We start from the raw sequence: 18642 nt of genomic DNA on the forward strand, positions 1-18642 counted from the left end.
AAACTCACTCTCCATTGTGATGTTGACTGCATTACTGAACTGTCCTGTTTCAGACTCACACCAGAACACTCCACTAACCCGTCTCCTGGTTATTTTGCATGTGGATCCAATCATTGCCCCCCAGATAGAACAGGGATAAAGGTTACGAGGTTCATAAAACTTCATCACTCTCCACTCAGTGGAGTTTCCCTCACAGCTCAGTGACACAGACGTTCTGGTGAAGTGCTGCACACTCTCAGGACTCACTGTGAGAGACGCTACTGAATTCAAATCTGAAACACATAAAGGTGACAAACAAAGCATTTATGTTTATTGCAGGTTTAAAGCCAACTTGAACATTAAAAAAAAGAGCGAGTGTCATATTAAATCATGTAATGAATATGAAGAGGATTGCTGAATGTAAAGAATTTGGAGTTGTTTGTACCATTGGGTAACTTTTATGTAAAACATAACCAAAAGGCATATCCAAAATATTCGCGATTGTCAACGGAGGGGGGGGGGGGCGGTAGTGGAGTACAGAGCTTCGTGAACGTTGTGATCAGCTGTTTTAGCGCAGGGCTGCTGTACAGACGTTAACAGCAGCCCTGTTTGTGCACACGGAGACCGACTCTGTCGTCCTGTGATCTAACCGCCTTCTGGAAAAGCTTCACAAGTACGTCGGTACGCAAATGCGCTTCGTGACACAAGTGACGGTACGCATTTCAGATTGTTGCCGCGCATGCGTACCTGCTTACCAGTTATGTGCACCCCTGCTTATTACTTATCGTATCTGCACAAACAAGATATCGATTAGCAAGCTGAGATTCCACAAATTCTACAGATATTAGTATAATTACTGACCGATCCGAACTTGCGACATGAGAAGCTAACACAGACATCACACCATGTAGCATTAGGTAGCCAACACAGCAATATGTCTTACCTTTGTTGTTTTCTGATCAAAAGTTGTCTTCAATGGCATTAAAACGATAAAAACGCTGCTGAAGGTTAATCCATAGGTTAATCCAATGTGTCTGTGTCACTTTGAAATTATTTCTGATAATCCATCAGCAATAAACCTAGTTTTCAGAGTTCAGATTTCAGAGCATAAGATAGGTTTTGCTTTGGGCAAACTGCGTGCGCATAGCTCTCACTTCTCAATGGTAACGTGTGTGTGTATGTGGTAATTCCCCTTCGATTCTATAATAAAAATACACCCATTTCCACCCAAATGACCCCAGAGGTGGGTTTTTTTTTGCTAAACCTCTCTAAAAAGGTCAAATGTCACTTGTTTTGCATCTATCTTGATACAGGGTACTTATTATATGTTATAGTTTGGATTCCTAAAGCTTTTAGTCTACTATCCCATCATTCAATGGTTGCTTTCACTATAAGTAATGGTTTATTTTTTAACGGACACTATAATTTTTTATCTATGTTCAATCTGAACTTACTTTAAAATAAAATAAATCTATATTGATTCTGTCTTTTCTTCATCCAACTCACAGGTTTATCATTGCTTTGAGAAAAAAGATTATTAATTTACCCCTTTTAGAAGGGAAATTATTGTCATTTGTTCTGGAAATGTCATTTTCGAGCCTGAGACCTGAAAAACAGGCTTGGGGCTTAACAAATTAAGACATATTCCCAACGGAAGAGATTAAGAGATAAAAGCATTCAACAGGTAAAGGTGGGGTAGGTAATTTTGGAGAAACCAGCTCGAGTGTGCTAGAATTTGAAAATACACAGCCGGAACAAATCTGCCACTTCCTTACAGAGCCCCTCCTCCAACACACACGAACGCGCACATGACCAATGAGGGCACGAGATAAGTTTGTGCACAGTACTACGGCTTCCACAGATGACATTTTTTAATGGATTTTTTGTCAAAGCACTTAAGATATTCATTATTATCGGGATGTTAAGAGCATTCCATGGAATATAACAAAAAGTGTATCTCGAGCCGGTTTCTCAAACTTACCTACCCCACCTTTAAGGTAAGTTCGAATAATGGAAAGGTCAAAACAAACTTAATTCAAACTCTGTTCAATTTAAATGGCCATGATATTTGGTATATAAATATATATAAAAATAAATAAATAGAGAAATAATAAAAGGAACCACATACTGACCTCCAGACCAGACAAACGCAGGTTTGCTGTACGAACTGTAAAACACTCGATCTTCTCTTGCAGCTCTGCAAACATATCCTGCTGTGTGTGTTTGTCCATCAATGATGAAGAGATCCTGTTCAGTCCCATTCTCGCTGCCAGGTAGCAGCTCATAGCTGTAGGAGTTGTTTGACTTTTTGGGAACAGCCTTATACCAGTAGAAGCTCCAGCCAGCAGAAGGATGATCAACACTGCAGTTCAGAGTTACTGAGGCTCCAGGACTCGGCCATGGTGGAGACACAGTGAGGACAGGCTTAGGTGTGTCTGTTGGAAAGTGATTTAATGATAACGTTATGATGTATAATTGGTGGGTTACATGCACTTCTTGGATCCTACATATTTTCTACAAACGTAGAAAACGAAGCAAATTTAAGGGTGAACTGTCCTTAAATATAAACCAAAATACTAGTTTTTATTTTATATAGAGCAAAAAAAGTCAACTGATGATAAATGACTTACTCTCAGATACTGTCAATGTGAAAACAATCCATTTGTCGCAGATTATAAAGTATAACAAGTTTTGTTGGTAAAGCATTATCTTTATGTAAATGCTTTTATGTAAGAAGCTGATCCCTGTCTGTCTTTTTGTTCTTATTTTTGTGATAACCTAAAAGCACAGGATTGTAAAGCATACATCACCTGCCTTTACAGTATCAGTGGAGCTGTTCAAACGTTAAAACATAAAAATAATTTACTGATTATATACAGTGGCAGAAATAAGTATTTGATCCCTTGCCGATTTTGTAAGTTTACCCACTTAAAAAGAAATTAACAGTCTATAATTTTAATGGTAGGTTTATTTTACTAATGAGACACAGAATATCAAAAAGAAAATCCAGAAATTGACATTATATAAAAGATAAAAATGTATTTGCATTTAACTGTGGGAAATAAGTATTTGATCCCCTTGCAACCAACAAGAATTCTGGCTCTCACAGACCGGTTACATCAGTCTTCTTACTTTAAAAAAGTACTCCTAATATCAACTTGTTACCTGTATAAAAGACACCTGTCCACAGAATCAATCAATCAGATTCCAACCTCTCCACCATGGGCAAGACTAAAGAACTGTCTAAGGACCTCAGGGACAAGATTGTAGACCTGCAGAAGGCTGGAATTGGCTACAAGACCATCAGAAAGCAGCTTGGTGAGAAGGAGACAACTGTTGGTGCGATTATTCAGAAATAGAAGAAAAATAAAATGGGCATCAATCGCCGTCGGTCTGGAGCTCCACACAAGATCTCGCCCTGTGAGGTATTGATGATCATGAGAAAGGTGAGGGATCAGCCAAGAACTACACGGGAGGAACTTGTTAATGATCTCAAGGCAGCTGGGACCACAGTCACCAAGAAAACTATTGGTAACACACTACACCATAATGGATCAAATCCTGCAGTGCCTGCGAGGTTCCCTGCTCAGGAAGAACATGAAAGGCCCGTCTGAAGTTCGACAATGAACATCTGAATCAATAAAAAAAAGGCTTGGGAGAAGATGATGTGGTCAGATTGCAACCAAAATTGCAATCTTTTGCATCAACTCGACACGCCTTGTTTGGAGGAGGAGAGATGCTGACTATAACCCCCCCCCCCCCCCCCCCCCCCGTCAAGTATGGAGGTGGAAATATGCTTTGGGGATGCTTCTCTGCTAAGGGGACAGGACGACTCCCCTGCATCGAGGACAGGATGTACGGGGCCATGTACCGTGAAATATTGGCCGAAAGCCTCCTTCCCTCAGCCAGGACACTGAAAATGGGTCATGGATGGGTCTTTCAGCACGACATTAAACCTTAACCTCTTAAACTGTTAAGCACCAAGCCTGTTTTTCATGTTTCAGGCTCGAAAATGACATGCCCAAAACAAATGACTACAACTTAACTTCTAAAAGGGTTATATGAATAATTTCTCAATATAGATGTTTTTTATTTTAAAGGAAATTTAGATGTTACATTGTAAAAAACTGTAAATTATAGTGTCCGTCCAAAAATTCTTTTTTACTTATAGTGAAAACTACACTTGGATGATGGGTTAGTAGACTAAAAGCTTTAGGAATCCAAAGTACAACATATAATAAGTACCCTGTATCAAGATTGATGCAAAACAAGTGACATTTGACCTTTTTAGAGAGGTTTAGCCAAAACCACTCCACCTCTGAGGTGATTTGGGTGAAAATGTTTTTTTTCCCATATCTCTGGCCCCCCTTGGTCGATTTGGATGGTTGACACCTCTTTCTGACCGTTAGAGCCAATAGAATCGAAGGGGGAGGCCCCCACACACACACGTTGTGAAGAGAAAAGGTGGGGGCTGCGCGCATGCAGGTTTGCACCAGAGTGAAGCGATCTCTCGCTCTGACATTTGGAAACGAAAAAGCAGTTTTATTGCTTATGGATTATCAGAAATCATTTCAAAGAGGACACAGACACATTGGATTAACCTATGGATTAACTGCAGCATCGTTTTTTATCGTTTTAATGCCATTGAAGACCAGTTTTGACCAAGGTAAGCCATGTTAGCGTTTCTAGCTACCTAGCTCCACATGTTCTGATGTACGCTTTCGTTTATAGCGTCGCAAATGTTTATCACTGAGTGTTGAGGTGGGCACCAAACGATTCTATGTCTCCAGGAGATGCTAATCGAGGGGTTGGCTGTGCATCTAGGATAAGTAATAAGGGAGTATGAGTGAGTTTAGGTGCAGTGATAGGTTACATTTTTTTGCTCGTGGCTAATTCAGAGGCTGAGTGTGAGCATTGTGGGGTTTTTTTGGAGAAAAAAAATTAAAAAGATCAGTTAGCTGAGTTTCTTCCCGTTACATGGATATAAAACATTCATAGTTTATTAAATATTAAGATTCCTTAGACGTTGTTTCCTGCAAATGACGCGTTTATCCGCCCGGTACCGGGGGGGCGGTGCGTAACAGGTTAAGGACAATGGTCCCCCCATTGGACCCCTCCCATCGTTTTTTTTTGAGACAATGTCTCAGGGCTTCTTAACATTTATGAAACTATTAATGTGTAGCACCAGATTAACGGGAAGAATCTCAGCTAACTGAAGATATGAACCATTTTTACCAAAACAAAACACAAGGGTAGTACCAAACCTCTGAATTAGCACTAAGCGAAAAAATGCTAACCCACTTTAGCACACAACTCAAGATAAAGATACCCTTATTACTTATCGGAGCTGCACATACAATATATCCGATTAAAGCTGAGACTCCACAGATTATTTAGTTATAGTATCATCACTGAGCGATCCGAACTTGCGACAGGGGAAGCAAACACAGACATCACAACACGTACCTTTACGGAGCTTTTACAGGAGATCGTCTCACCGTAGCTGTCAATCTGATCAAAAGACGTGTTCAATGGCATTAAAACGAAAAAAAAAAGGCTACAACTGTTGATCCATAGGTTAACCTACCTGTGCCTTTGAAGAAATTATTTATAATCCATAATTCCATTTTTATGTAAAAATCGGAGCGAAAAAATGTGCTGCTAATGGTAGCCACCAGAGTGTATGCAGCTTCCGGTTTTGGTCACGCGTCACTCTCACTCCTTATTTGTTAACGTGTTGGTGTGTATAGAACTTTCCCTCGATTCCATTTTTGCTAAATCTCTCTAAAAAGGTCAAATTTCACTTGTTTTGCATCAATCTTGATACAGGGTACTTATTATATGTTGTACTTTGGATTCCTAAAGCTTTTAGTCTACTAACCCATCATCCAAGGGTAGTTTTCACTATAAGTCAAAAATAATTTTTGGACGGACACTATAATTTACAGTTTTTTACTATGTAAAATCTGAATTTTCTTTAAAATAAAAAACATCTATATTGATTCTGACTTTTCTACATCCAACTCACAGGTTTATCATTACTTTGAGAATAAAGATTATTAATTTAACCCTTTTAGAAGGGAAGATATGGTCATTTGTTCTGGGAATGTCATTTTCGAGCCTGAGACCTGAAAAACAGGCTCAGTGCTTAACAGGTTAACATACGGCCAAAAAGCACACTTAGGTGATGGAGGGGCCTAGCCAGTCTCTGGACCTTAATCCCATAGAAAATATGTGGAGGGAGCTGAAGCTTCGAGATGCCAAGCATCAGCCTAAAAACGTTAAGGATTTGGAGAGGATCTTCAGAGAGGAGTGGACCAGACTCCTTCCTGAGATGTTCACAAGCCTGGTGACCAACTACAAGAAGCGTCTGACCTCTGTGTGTCCAACAAGGGTTTCTCCACCAAGTACTAAGACGTGTTTTGCAAGGGGATCAAGTACTTATTTCCCACAGTTACATGCAAATCAATGTTTATCTTTTATATAATGTCAATTTCTGGATTTTCTTTTTGATATTCTTACTCAAATTGTTAAAATAAACCTACCATTAAAATGATAGACTGTTAATTTATTTGTAGGTGGGCAAACTTACTATATCTGCTAGGGATCAGATACTTATTTCCTCCACTATACATAAAGTTTTCTTTTTGTCAAAATATGTATTATACATTGACCAAACCAATGTTGTTTGGAGGGTTACATAGGTAGATTTGTGTTGAGTAAGTATACAAAAACAAAGAGAATTGTATAATTACCTTGAGCTTGTCCACGGTAAAGTAAATTGAGCACTGAAATACATTTGAAACTACATCAGACATTATCAAACTGACAAATATATCATAACCTCAGGCATTTAAAAAGTTGTATCAATGGTAATTAAAACTGGAAAAGTACTCACAGAATAACCCCAGCACGCAGAGCAAAGTGTGTCCCATCTTCACATCGAACACTGACTCTATCCCTTACACATACGTCCACTTTAACACTTGAACAAAATTGAGGAAGACTAACAGAGCACTGTGGGAGGAAATCGGATCTGATGTAGACATGAGCTCATTGGTATTTTACAGATTTCCTGAGAATAACTAGTCTCTCTTTCCTTCCTGTTTTACATTGGCATGACTACTTCATGCTCATGCCATGCAGATACATTTTAACTTCACTCTCGACCAAGATCCCACTTTAAAAAGGCAGAGTAAATAGTCATTTTTGCTAAACTCATATCTAAGTAAAATGGATGGCAGTATTATACTTGTGTTTCACAGGCAGATATATTTAACGCCAACAGTTAGATGGTTCATCGGGAAAACTGCAGAATGATTTAACCTCTTTTCATTCGTTACCTGACCTTTATTGCAATTGTAATTCTGATCATTTATCCTGCATTAGTCTAAAAACATAAGGCAAAAGTCAGGTTTTTTTGGTAAAATAGCCATCTTGTAAACCTCTAATATTAGATGTGTCTACTGCTTCATCACTATAGTAATAACAAGGGCCGATGATTCAAAGTGACACATTTTTGGTCACATCTCAGCTCTTGCACCTCTAAATTCCTTCTGTCTCCTCAAAGCATGACTGTACTGGATCCCCAAAATAAGAGGGAAGATGATGAAACAAATTAAACACCTTGTGAAAAGAATAATCAAGGAGAAGCACTTAAGTAAATAAAGTTTATTGATGGAAAACAAAGCTTAGACCTAGACCTTTAAACCTAGATTAAAGCCATATGATGCATTTCCTTTCAATGATTTGCTATTACATTAACTGTACAAAATACTGTCTGATCAATGGAGAACAAAGCTGTAAATAAGGTTTAATAAACAAAGGTTTCGTTTTGGTATATTGTTTCCATTCATCTTGTCCTTACAGAAGACATTGTTTGATCTGGAAGAAAACCAAGGAAGAAAGAAATTACACTTTAAAAAAGGGTGTTTCATGACATAATAGGAAATATATTGAGTGATTAATCCCAAAATGTACATGATGTTACGCTGCATTTTTACCAAGAAATGTTCCTGGTTTGAGTTCAGAATAAACAGTTTCATCCGCTGGTGCAGGACTTGACTTCCCTATGAATTAAGAGATTATTATTATTTATTATTTTACAGTATTCCCCCCAGTTAGCAATGAAAATGTACTGGTATACATTTTCCCCACAAGAGGGTACAGTGATAGTTTGATAGAAGGAATTTGTCTTGGTGATTCACATAGAAATCAAATGCTCACCCTTCTTAGAAATGTTTTTGAGATCGAGCACAGAATATGTTGCATCCCTGGATTCTTCTGAAATATAAAATGTATTTTATATTTAAAAGAGTGAACCTTGAATTGTCATATTCCAGTATTTATATTTACTATACTGTACCATTTGCAGGTTCTTCAGGGCCTTTGATTGTTTCATAGAGACAGGCATTATCTGAAGAGTAATCAAAATCAAACCATATATATATTAAAATCCCTCTATATGAACTCCTACATTTTTTAAAACAACTAATGAGAAATGGAAATGCTACTCGGTTAATAACGTTAACATTCAATTCAAAACGTATTAAGGATTCAGGCTGACCCTGAAGAACAGAAGCATTTTCTCTTTGGTTAGTTTCGTCCTGGTTGATCATGTGGTCTGTAGCAGGGCCCTGATTGGTCCTCTGAGATCTGGTGGGCAAAACACATGTAGTAAATGAAGTGGATTTATTAAGGAACATATTACTGCTGTCATGTTCATAATAAAAATAAAATAGTGTTTAACAACCTGCTATAGCATGAATCTGTTACAAAAAAGAGTAATACTATATTATTTTGCATTGCGAAAGTATCCTACTGTCAAAACAGTACGTGTGATTACATTAGAGTCAATCTTATATCAGAAGAAAATGATCTCACCTTTTGACTTTCTGTATAAATACAGGAACAGCAGCAGGAGAATAATCAGTAAAACTCCACAAAGCAGCCCAACGATCAGAAGAATGGGAAATTGACAGTCTTTTCCAGGCCCGGACGCTGCTAATATAAGTAATCTTTATTAATATTATATCTCTAACACTTTCCTGTAATGGATTAACTTTATAAAACCTTTTTTAATTCAAACACAGTTTAATTCAGAATAAACTAAGCTTCCTATATCTCAGGCTGTAACACAGCTTACAAAAAAGGAAGTTTTTTTTTAATCTTATATCTTACATTTTACTGATTTGTATTTTCAATGCTGCTCATGTAATCATGGTCATATGAATGTTTTAAGACTGAATACAGAACTGGAAAAATATATTTATTTTACAAAAACCAAATGTATAATTCAGAGGAAACACAACTTTGAATTCAGTATTAACTGTGTTTTTTAGCTCTGACTGAGCAACACATCTCAAAAAGAGGAAACTGTTTTTTATCATACTCACATTTTACTGAGAACCAACTCTCGGTGACGTCCACTTCTGCAAACCGTGTGGTGAATGTCTCTGTTTACATTTATAAAAGCCTTCATCTGACTTTGACACTGCAGAGATGGTCAGCTCCCTTCTGGTATCGTTCTGGATGAGTTCGTCATTTTTATAGAAATCCACATCATAAAGAGCAGTTTCTGTCTTGAACTTGCAGCTAAGAATGACAGGAAGTCCCTCAGCCACAGGACGGACAGGGCTCACCAGGATAATATCATCATCTGAAATAAAATAAATATGAAGGCTTTGTCAGAGAAATCAGCTTTTGCAGATTTAATACATTTAGGCACAACTGGTCTAGTCTGGCAGAAGCTGAAATGTCAGGTAGATGTATGAGGAAAATAAAACACATAGTATATTATCGTTGATCATTGAGAGAAGTAACCCTGGAGTTCACTTTGCAAATTAAACCTTTTTATAAAGTTTTAACTCACTTTGAAGAGTATTTTGGCTAATGCGTGTCACCTTCACATTACAAAAATAATATAATACTTCAAAAACAAACATTTTAAATAAATAAAACTCACACTTCATTGTGATGTTGACTGCATTACTGAACTGTCCTGTTTCAGACTCACACCAGAACACTCCAATAAACCAGCTACTGGTTATTTTGCATGTGGATCCAGTCATTGTCCCCCAGATATAACAGGGATAAAGGTTGTCAGAATCATAAAACCTCATCACTCTCCACTCAGTGGAGTTTCCCTCACAGCTCAGTGACACAGAGGTTTTGGTGAAGTGCTGCACACTGTCAGGACTCACTGTGAGAGACGCTACTGAGTTAATATCTGAAACACACAAAGGGGAAAAACAAACCATTTATGTATATTGAAGGTAACTTGAACGTTAAAAAAAAACAAGAAGCATTTAATCAACAATAAAGAGTGAGTGACTAATTAAAGCATGTAAATATTATTTTGCGAATTTTTGAGTGAATTGCTGAATGTAAAGAATTTGGAGTTGTTTGTAACATTGGGGAACTTTTATGTAGAACATAACAAAAAGGCATATCCAAAATATCCCAACACCCAAAAATAAATGGAGTCCTCCATTTAAAGGTTTATGGGGCATACCTGTAGAACAAGAAAGAAAGAAGGATCTAAGAAAGAACATATATGAAAGCGAAAACAAAAAAAAAGAACAGAGCTATTGAGAGAAGGAGAAGAATGGATGGATGTAAAGAAGGAACAATAGAAAGTATCAGTCCTTCAAACCTGAACCACAGCTTACATTGACCTGATGCTTGTGTGAAGGAAAAGTTCCCAAAATAAGTGAATTCCTACCATTTTGCAAGAATGGAAAAGTCAAATCATACTGACCTCCAGACCAGACAAACACAGGTTTGCTGTTCCAACTGTAAAACACTGGATCTCCTCTTCCTGCTCTGCACACATATCCTGCTGTGTGTGTTTGTCCATCAATGATGAAGAGATACTGTTCAGTCCCATTCTCGCTGCCAGGTAGCAGCTCATAGCTGTAGGAGTTGCCTGACTTTTGGGGAACAGCCTTATACCAGTAGAAGCTCCAGCCAGCAGAAGGATGATCAACCCTGCAGTTCAGAGTTACTGAGGCTCCAGGACTCGGCCATGATGGAGACACAGTGAGGACAGGCTGAGGTGTGTCTGTTGGAAAGTGATTTAATGATAAAATTATGATTTATAATTGGTGGGTAACATCCACTCCTTGCATCCTACATATTTTCTACAAACCTGTAAATCACATTCAAAGGTTAACTGTCCTTAATATAATAACAAAATACAATTATATTTGTATTTACAGCAAAAAAAAGTAAACTGATGATGTATGACTTACCGTTAGATACTGTCAATGTGAAAACATCACTCCACAGCGTGTAAGACATTTCACCTTTCAGTCTGCCCACACACTGGTATTTCCCATTTCTTGATGAAGGAGCAAGGTGAGATTTCTGAGGTGTGTTTGATCCGGGTGTCCTCCAAGAAAACTCCCACTCATAGTTTCCTCCATCCTCAATTTCACATGTAAGAGTGAATGTTTCTCGAGAGTATATTTGAGGCCAGTTGGGTTGCAGGGTCACAACAGTCCTGTTTGTGACTGTTAACCATCAATGAGCACCAAAAACAAAGGCCATGTTAGACATAAAACATATAATTTTAATGTCAAATACATCATTTGTTTTCTGTATGACATAATATTAGATGTTTTAATTAACGACTGCATCGCTGTACTCTGTGTAGTAAACAGGGTCTCCTCTTCCTCCTCTGCACCAGTAGATGCCTCCTCGTGAGACACTGATTTGGTCACTTGTGAGGAAAACATCTTGTGTCTTCAGGGGTTCAGAGGTTTTCTCTTTTTTGTACCAGAAGTATCTCCAACCAGAAGCTGATGATGGTCCTACAGAGCAAGTTAGAGTCACATTGCCCCCTCCTGGAAATATGTATCTCAGCCGGGCCTTTGGTTTTGCTTTTTAATGTAGAATAAAGGTACAAATGTTTACAAAATGTTAGTTATTGTCCCTGTAAATAAGCCTAGCTTGAAAAATAATACAAATGTATAACATATCTTATATCTTAGTAATATTCAATCACTGTGTATGCTATAATGAAAATATAGAGAAATAACTATGCTTATATTTCTATTTCTAACCACTGAAGTAATTATTTAAATGAACCTAGTGTTGAAACATGTAAATGTAAAAAGCCTTTTTTTCTTTGTTTAGTGTCCAGTGTTTCTAAGATAATGCAGATATTATCATTCTGTTTCATTTTGGGTTTACTAAATGTCTGAAGCTTTTATGTATGAAAACTACAGTTTTATTGGTTCAGATTCTTCATCGCCAAATGTACAACTGTAAGCTCTCCCGTCTGACATTACTTGAACGGTGTTTTTTGCCATTAATTGTGACTGGTGGTTTCTGTCTGTTGTGATCAATGATCCGTCTCTGTAGAAGGCAGCATTCTCCTCTCTCTGAGTATGATGCCGACAGCGCAGAGTCACTGATTCTCCTTCAAACAAAGTGGACGCAGGACTTTCCAGGATCACGTTTCTGTCTGTGTAACACAAATTATCCTTTATTATAGTAAAACAGCTCAATTAATACCACATTAGTACAAACACATACTCCCAGTTATGAAGAATACATTTTCACATTTCATGAAAAAGGAATACATTTTTACCTGCACTGTTTGAATAATTACTGTTAAGCACATTAAGGTTTATTAGTTTCTCGAATATATTGGTCTTTCTTCATAATTTGTCACAATTAATAAAGTGTAACAAGGTGTGTTGGTAAAGTATTATCTTTATGTAAATGCCTTGATTTCAGAAGCTGATCTCTGTCTGTCTTCTTATTCTTATTTTAATACTCTTGATTTTGTGAAAACACAAAGCACAGGATTGTACAGTATACTTCACCTGCCGATACAGCATCAGTGGGTGTGTGTGAGACAAGTGAACAGAGTCAGCCTGCAAACAAGCAGTCTGCTGTCATTTGAAACATGTTCCCCGACTTTTTAACACACTTTTACCCACGTTTTGAGCACTTATTCCTGGGTCAATGTGTTCTCTTTCCCCCCTGGGTGTGTGTATGTCTGCCTGGAAGTGTGATATGTTGCTTAAAGCAGTGATTCTGCTGTTTTTAGTTTATTGTACATTTAATAAATTAAATATGATTAATATGTACATTGTTCTGTCTATACTGACACGTTTATGTCCATAACTCCGTATGTTTATGTCGTCCAATGTACACTGTCTAAAAACGACAATAACGAGTTAATTAAAACATTTTGGCCGCTCATAGGCGGCCTGCCATGCGCACCTTGAGTCCCCGGGCCCCCTGACTTAAGCACACTGCCTTGGACAAAACCCCATGTGCATAACTGCCAGACAAGCGTGCCCTTGGTAACCTAAAAATATGAAAAGTGTCTGAGTGTCAGGAGTCCGCAGTTGGATGCTTAAGGGCGGACGGTAGACCACCACAAAATCCACCCCTTGTTAGTCTTACCAGGGGCACGAGGTTCTGGAGGGTGTGAATATCTGGGTTTAGTCCGCAGTTGGATGCTTAAGGGCGGACGGTAGACCACCACAAAATCCACCCCTTGTTAGTCTTACCAGGGGCACGAGATTCTGGAGGGTGTGAATATCTGGGTTTAGTCCGTGGGGGAGTGCTTAACTGCGGGGGCCCGGGGACTCATGGTGTGCAAGGTTATGGAGGAGTGCCACTGTTAGGGACTCATGCTGGAGGTCTCCTGCATTTAAACAGATTCACCAGTTTATAACATTACTTTAGCCCTGATCAGAGCCCTGTTTTCTGGGTAAGACAGCGAGGTGCTGTACCCTGGGTCTCTGGGTCTATGGGTCTCTGAGACCCTGCTAAAAGCAGTGACTCTGCTGCCTGCATTTAAACAGATTCACCAGTTTATAACATTACTTTAGCCCTGATCAGAGCCCTGTTTTCTGGGTAAGACAGCGAGGTGCTGTACCCTGGGTCTCTAGGTCTATGGGTCTCTGAGACCCTGCTAACAGCAGTGATTCTGCTGTTTTTAGCTCATTGTACATTTAACTAATTAAATATTATTAATATGTACATTATCCCGTCTATATTGACACATTTATTTCCATAACTCTGTATGTTTATTGAGTCCAATGTACACCGTCTAAAAACGACAATTGTGACTGAATTAAAACAGTTTGACAGCATTTTAACACTCATGTAGCCATGTTTGCAGCCCTGTTCCCTGGGTAACAATTGAATTACCCTCCTGTTGAATTAAAACATTTCCCACGGCTTTAAACACTAATATACCCATGATTCAGACAATTATTCCTGGGTAAATGTGTTATCTTTTCACCCTGGTCCTGAATTAAAACAGTTCCCCCGACTTTAAACACTAATGTACCCATATTTTGCCCACTTATTACTGGGTTAATATATCATCTTTTCCCCCTGGGTGTGTGTGGCACCATCTGGTGGAACATTTGTGAATTACACTAAAATCCAAAACTTTAATGTTTTTTATCTTAGCGAAATAATGGTTTAATGACCCCAATGTAATGATCATTTATGATTCTGCAGATGTTGTCTACACGTGTATCACAACGGCTTATTTTTAGAGTGATTTGGAAAACTCGGTGAGCGAGGTTTATTTTTGTCAATATGAGATGCACTGTTTTCATGTCCCATGTACATATCTGTACATATGGCCTCACGCACTACCAACATATACTAACGGGGAGTAATGCACAGTGTTTCCTCTTCCAGCCCTGCACACATACAACACACTCTCACTCCCTAAGCGTCCAGGAGCGACGCTTGGTCAGGGTCCCGTGGCGTCCAGTTGTGACGCACCGAGGCTCCTTCAGCTTCATAAACGGACGCAAAGAGCTTTCAACTGATTGCAATGTATTCCCATCGGCGTCGGTATTTGACGCTTAGGGAAGCACGGCATTCGTTTGTGTCGGAGGCTGTTAAAGGCAATGTGAGCGTCCATTCCCATTGGATAACGGAGAATTGTACACCCGGAAGTAAGTATTCCCCTTACTGTCGATTGATTTGACAGTGATATCTCCACTACTCATCAACTCAAAAACACCAGATTATCCTTGTTAATTAAACGACATTGATAGGTTTTAGTGTGTGTACAATGCTTTTGTCACGTTTTCCCCTTTAATTCTGAGAAACAAGTTGTTTTCTATGAGTTTTGGATGGCCGAAGACATTACATTACCCACAATCCTCTGTAGCAACCATAGACTGTATACAAAAATTAAATAATACATTATTCCGAGTGTGCTTGCTTTTCTCTTCAAAAACACCAGATTATCCTTGTTAATTAAACGACATTGATAGGTTTTAGTGTGTGTATAATGCTTTTGTCACGTTTTCCCCTTCAATTCTGAGAAACCAGTCGTTTTCTATGAGTTTTGGATGGCCGAAGACATGACATTACCCACAATCCTCTGTAGCAACCATAGATTGTATAAAACAATTAAATAATACATTATTCCGAGTGTGCTTGCTTTTCTTTTTGAAAGTCATCACATAACAGCATTGTAATACACGTTTCGGCTGCATTAAATATGACATATCTGCCGTAGTTAACTCTGCCCTGATGACAAGACTTCTAGACAAACAGGAACTGCTGCCAAAACTGAAAACTTGACGTGGATCTTAAATATATAAGCAATTAAACAACATCTTACATTTATTTTCACACAATACGTCTCCTTGCAGTATCAACACTAATTCGGCTGACTTTTATATTTGATCCAATTGGTAGATAGGCTGTATTTACGCCATAACGGTGCACAGCTGATAGAAAGGGACACCTACTGGTTAAAGCACGTTATTGCATTTTATAATTGTATTATTAGATATTAATAGGAGGATGTGCAAAACAGACAAACTAATAAGGCTTTATTTAAACATTAAAGAATACTTAAGGTTAAGGTCTTCTTTTGAATAAGAAAAAAGCTTTGGGGGTATAGAAGATGAATATGGAGGGATGAAACCCTCTACAGATAAATATTAAGCCTGACAAAGTACTTAACGTCTAATATATTGCTTTCCTGCCATGTTAACTATGTTTAAGCACTTATTTTAACTGATATTATACATATGTATTATACTCTTATAAGATGTATGTAGATAGTATAAGAAATGTGCAGAATATGACAATGTAATGGTGGAGGTACACACATATTGATAGATGTCTTGTAATGCACTGTTGAGGAACCTGTGACCCTAGTTTTTCATTCATTGCATAACTACACCGCAGTTGTGTATAATATGATATGTCAATAAACCTTAGAAAATCTTGAAATCTTGAAAGGGATGTGCAAAATAGTCATTATATACAGTCTTCAATGTCAATAAACCTTAGAAAATCTTGAAATCTTGAATGGGATGTGCAAAATAGTCATTATATACAGTCTTTAATTAACTATTAGTAGAGAATAACGACGAGTAAAGAATATACTTTATAGGGATCCTATTCATATCTAATAATAAAATGATAAAATGCAATAACGTGCTTTAACCAGTAGGTGTCCCTTTCTATCAGCTGTGCACCGTTATGGCGTAAATACAGCATATCTACCAATTGGATTAAATATAAAAGTCAGCCGAATTAGTGTTGATACTGCAAGGAGACGTATTGTGTGAAAAGAAATGTAAGATGTTGTTTAATTGCTTATATATTTAAGATCCACGTCAAGTTTTCAGTTTTGGCGGCAGTTCCTGTTTGTCTAGAAGTCTTGTCATCAGGGCAGAGTTAACTACGGCAGATATGTCATATTTAATGCAGCCGAAACGTGTATTACAATGCCGTTATGTGATGACTTTCAAAGAGAAAAGCAAGCACACTCGGAATAATGTATTATTTAATTGTTTTATACAGTCTATGGTTGCTAAAGAGGATTGTGGGTAATGTAATGTCTTCGGCCATCCAAAACTCATAGAAAACGACTTGTTTCTCAGAATTGAAGGGGAAAACGTGACAAAAGCATTGTACACACACTAAAACCTATCAATGTCGTTTAATTAACAAGGATAATCTGGTGTTTTTGAGTTGATGAGTAGTGGAGATATCACTGTCAAATCAATCGACAGTAAGGGGAATACTTACTTCCGGGTGTACAATTCTCCGTTATCCAATGGGAATGGACGCTCACATTGCCTTTAACAGCCTCCGACACAAACGAATGCCGTGCTTCCCTAAGCGTCAAATACCGACGCCGATGGGAATACATTGCAATCAGTTGAAAGCTCTTTGCGTCCGTTTATGAAGCTGAAGGAGCCTCGGCGCGTCACAACTGGACGCCACGGGACCCTGACCAAGCGTCGCTCCTGGACGCTTAGGGAGTGAGAGTGTGTTGACACATACCCTGCTGTGTGTGTCTGTCCATTAACAACGTAGGTATTGTTTTCAGTCCCATTGCTCTTGCTGGGTAGTAGTTCATAGCTGTAGTTGGAGTTGATAGACAGATTGGCGACGGCCTTATACCAGTAAAACCTCCACCCTGCTGCTGAATCTGTAACACTGCAGTTCAGAGTGACGGAGGCTCCAGGACTCAGCCATGAACGAGACACATTGAGAGCAGGTTTTGGATTATCTGTTGGAGAATTATTACATGTAATAGTCATTTAAACAAAAAACATACCTAAGGAACAGTAGGGTACTATCAAAATAGCTTCAATTGTCTTATTGCATCTGTTTGATTACAGTTAGTGACCTGCTTAACTGTAAATGTACAGTCCTCAAAATCTCTGTTCTCATTGTGTTCAGAAACTGCGTGAGTCACACATAATGAATTAGTACATTTCCATATTTTTTAAAGCAGCTCTGTTCTCATTAGCCCGTTGTTTTCCCTTACTGGACTATTGCTTCTGCAGAATACTTATCGAAGGAGTTCACTTCTACAGTGGGCATTGCTATAGTTGGTATTCAGAGAGAAAAACCATCAGATGACTCACCTAATACAGTCAGACGGACTATATTACTCTGATTTGTAGAATGTGTCTTTGTTTGAAAAACACTGCACTGGTATTGGCCATTGTCGTTTTTCGTTAACTTGAATGAGCAAGAAGACTTCTTTGTTTTGCAGAAATCAAGTTTTGAATTATTCCTGGTGAAGGTGTAACTCCAGTCAGTGTCTTGGCCGTCACTTTTGTCACATGCGAGCGTAACAGTTTCCCCCGTGTATAAAGTGGACCAGTTGGTCTTTAGAGTCACAGCATCTAGAATTCAACACAATAATAAATATGTAATTAGAAGAACAACAACCATGAGGAAAAGGTTACTTTGAGGCATACAAATGTACAATGTAAGTTAACACTCTTCACTAAACATGTGTTAGTCATTGGCTAAACCACGAAAGATGATGCAATCAACGAGGTTTCATAGAGAGATAAATAGAAAAGAGAAGAATGTGTAATCACCTTCAGCGTGACAGCATTGTAGACGTGTGTTCAGCACTAAAATAAAGAATGATAATTCATCAAATATTTTATAAACTGACAGAAACTGTCAAAATGAGAATCAACAAAAGCATTACAAAACATCTTACGATTCACATATAGCAACTTTGTATGGACAGTGTGTACAAATACAATCACTGTTGCTAATCGATGATAATAATAATAAAAATAATATTTTAAAAATTACACTTTATCGCTATGAGAGCTTTTCTAAATATATACAGGGTAAAACTCATTTAAAAAAATCATAAATAACTAAAAACACACT

The 18642-nt window shown here is 38.1% G+C and overlaps 1 protein-coding gene and 1 long non-coding RNA gene across 2 annotated transcripts in view; both read right to left on the reverse strand.

Moving 5' to 3' along the window:
- LOC117498007 overlaps window positions 1-18642 on the reverse strand; it is a 141306-nt gene that overhangs the window by 30001 nt on the left and 92663 nt on the right. Inside the window, exons 14-24 of the mRNA XM_034150053.1 lie at window positions 11610-11861; window positions 11232-11492; window positions 10739-11041; window positions 9944-10207; window positions 9393-9637; window positions 8863-8873; window positions 8546-8634; window positions 6878-6934; window positions 6735-6767; window positions 2112-2414; window positions 9-272 (exon numbers count right to left, since the gene is read on the reverse strand). Coding sequence (XP_034005944.1) covers window positions 9-272; window positions 2112-2414; window positions 6735-6767; window positions 6878-6934; window positions 8546-8634; window positions 8863-8873; window positions 9393-9637; window positions 9944-10207; window positions 10739-11041; window positions 11232-11492; window positions 11610-11861 — 2082 coding nt within the window. The remainder of the gene's footprint in view (window positions 1-8; window positions 273-2111; window positions 2415-6734; window positions 6768-6877; window positions 6935-8545; window positions 8635-8862; window positions 8874-9392; window positions 9638-9943; window positions 10208-10738; window positions 11042-11231; window positions 11493-11609; window positions 11862-18642) is intronic.
- On the reverse strand, window positions 7781-8245 carry LOC117498069. The gene is made up of 3 exons (XR_004557529.1): window positions 8206-8245; window positions 7960-8048; window positions 7781-7863 (listed from the first exon to the last, which is right to left on the reverse strand). It is a non-coding gene; the product is annotated as an uncharacterized LOC117498069 (long non-coding RNA).

This window comes from Trematomus bernacchii, unplaced genomic scaffold (genome assembly GCF_902827165.1).
Source record: "Trematomus bernacchii unplaced genomic scaffold, fTreBer1.1, whole genome shotgun sequence".
Classification (NCBI taxonomy): domain Eukaryota; kingdom Metazoa; phylum Chordata; class Actinopteri; order Perciformes; family Nototheniidae; genus Trematomus; species Trematomus bernacchii.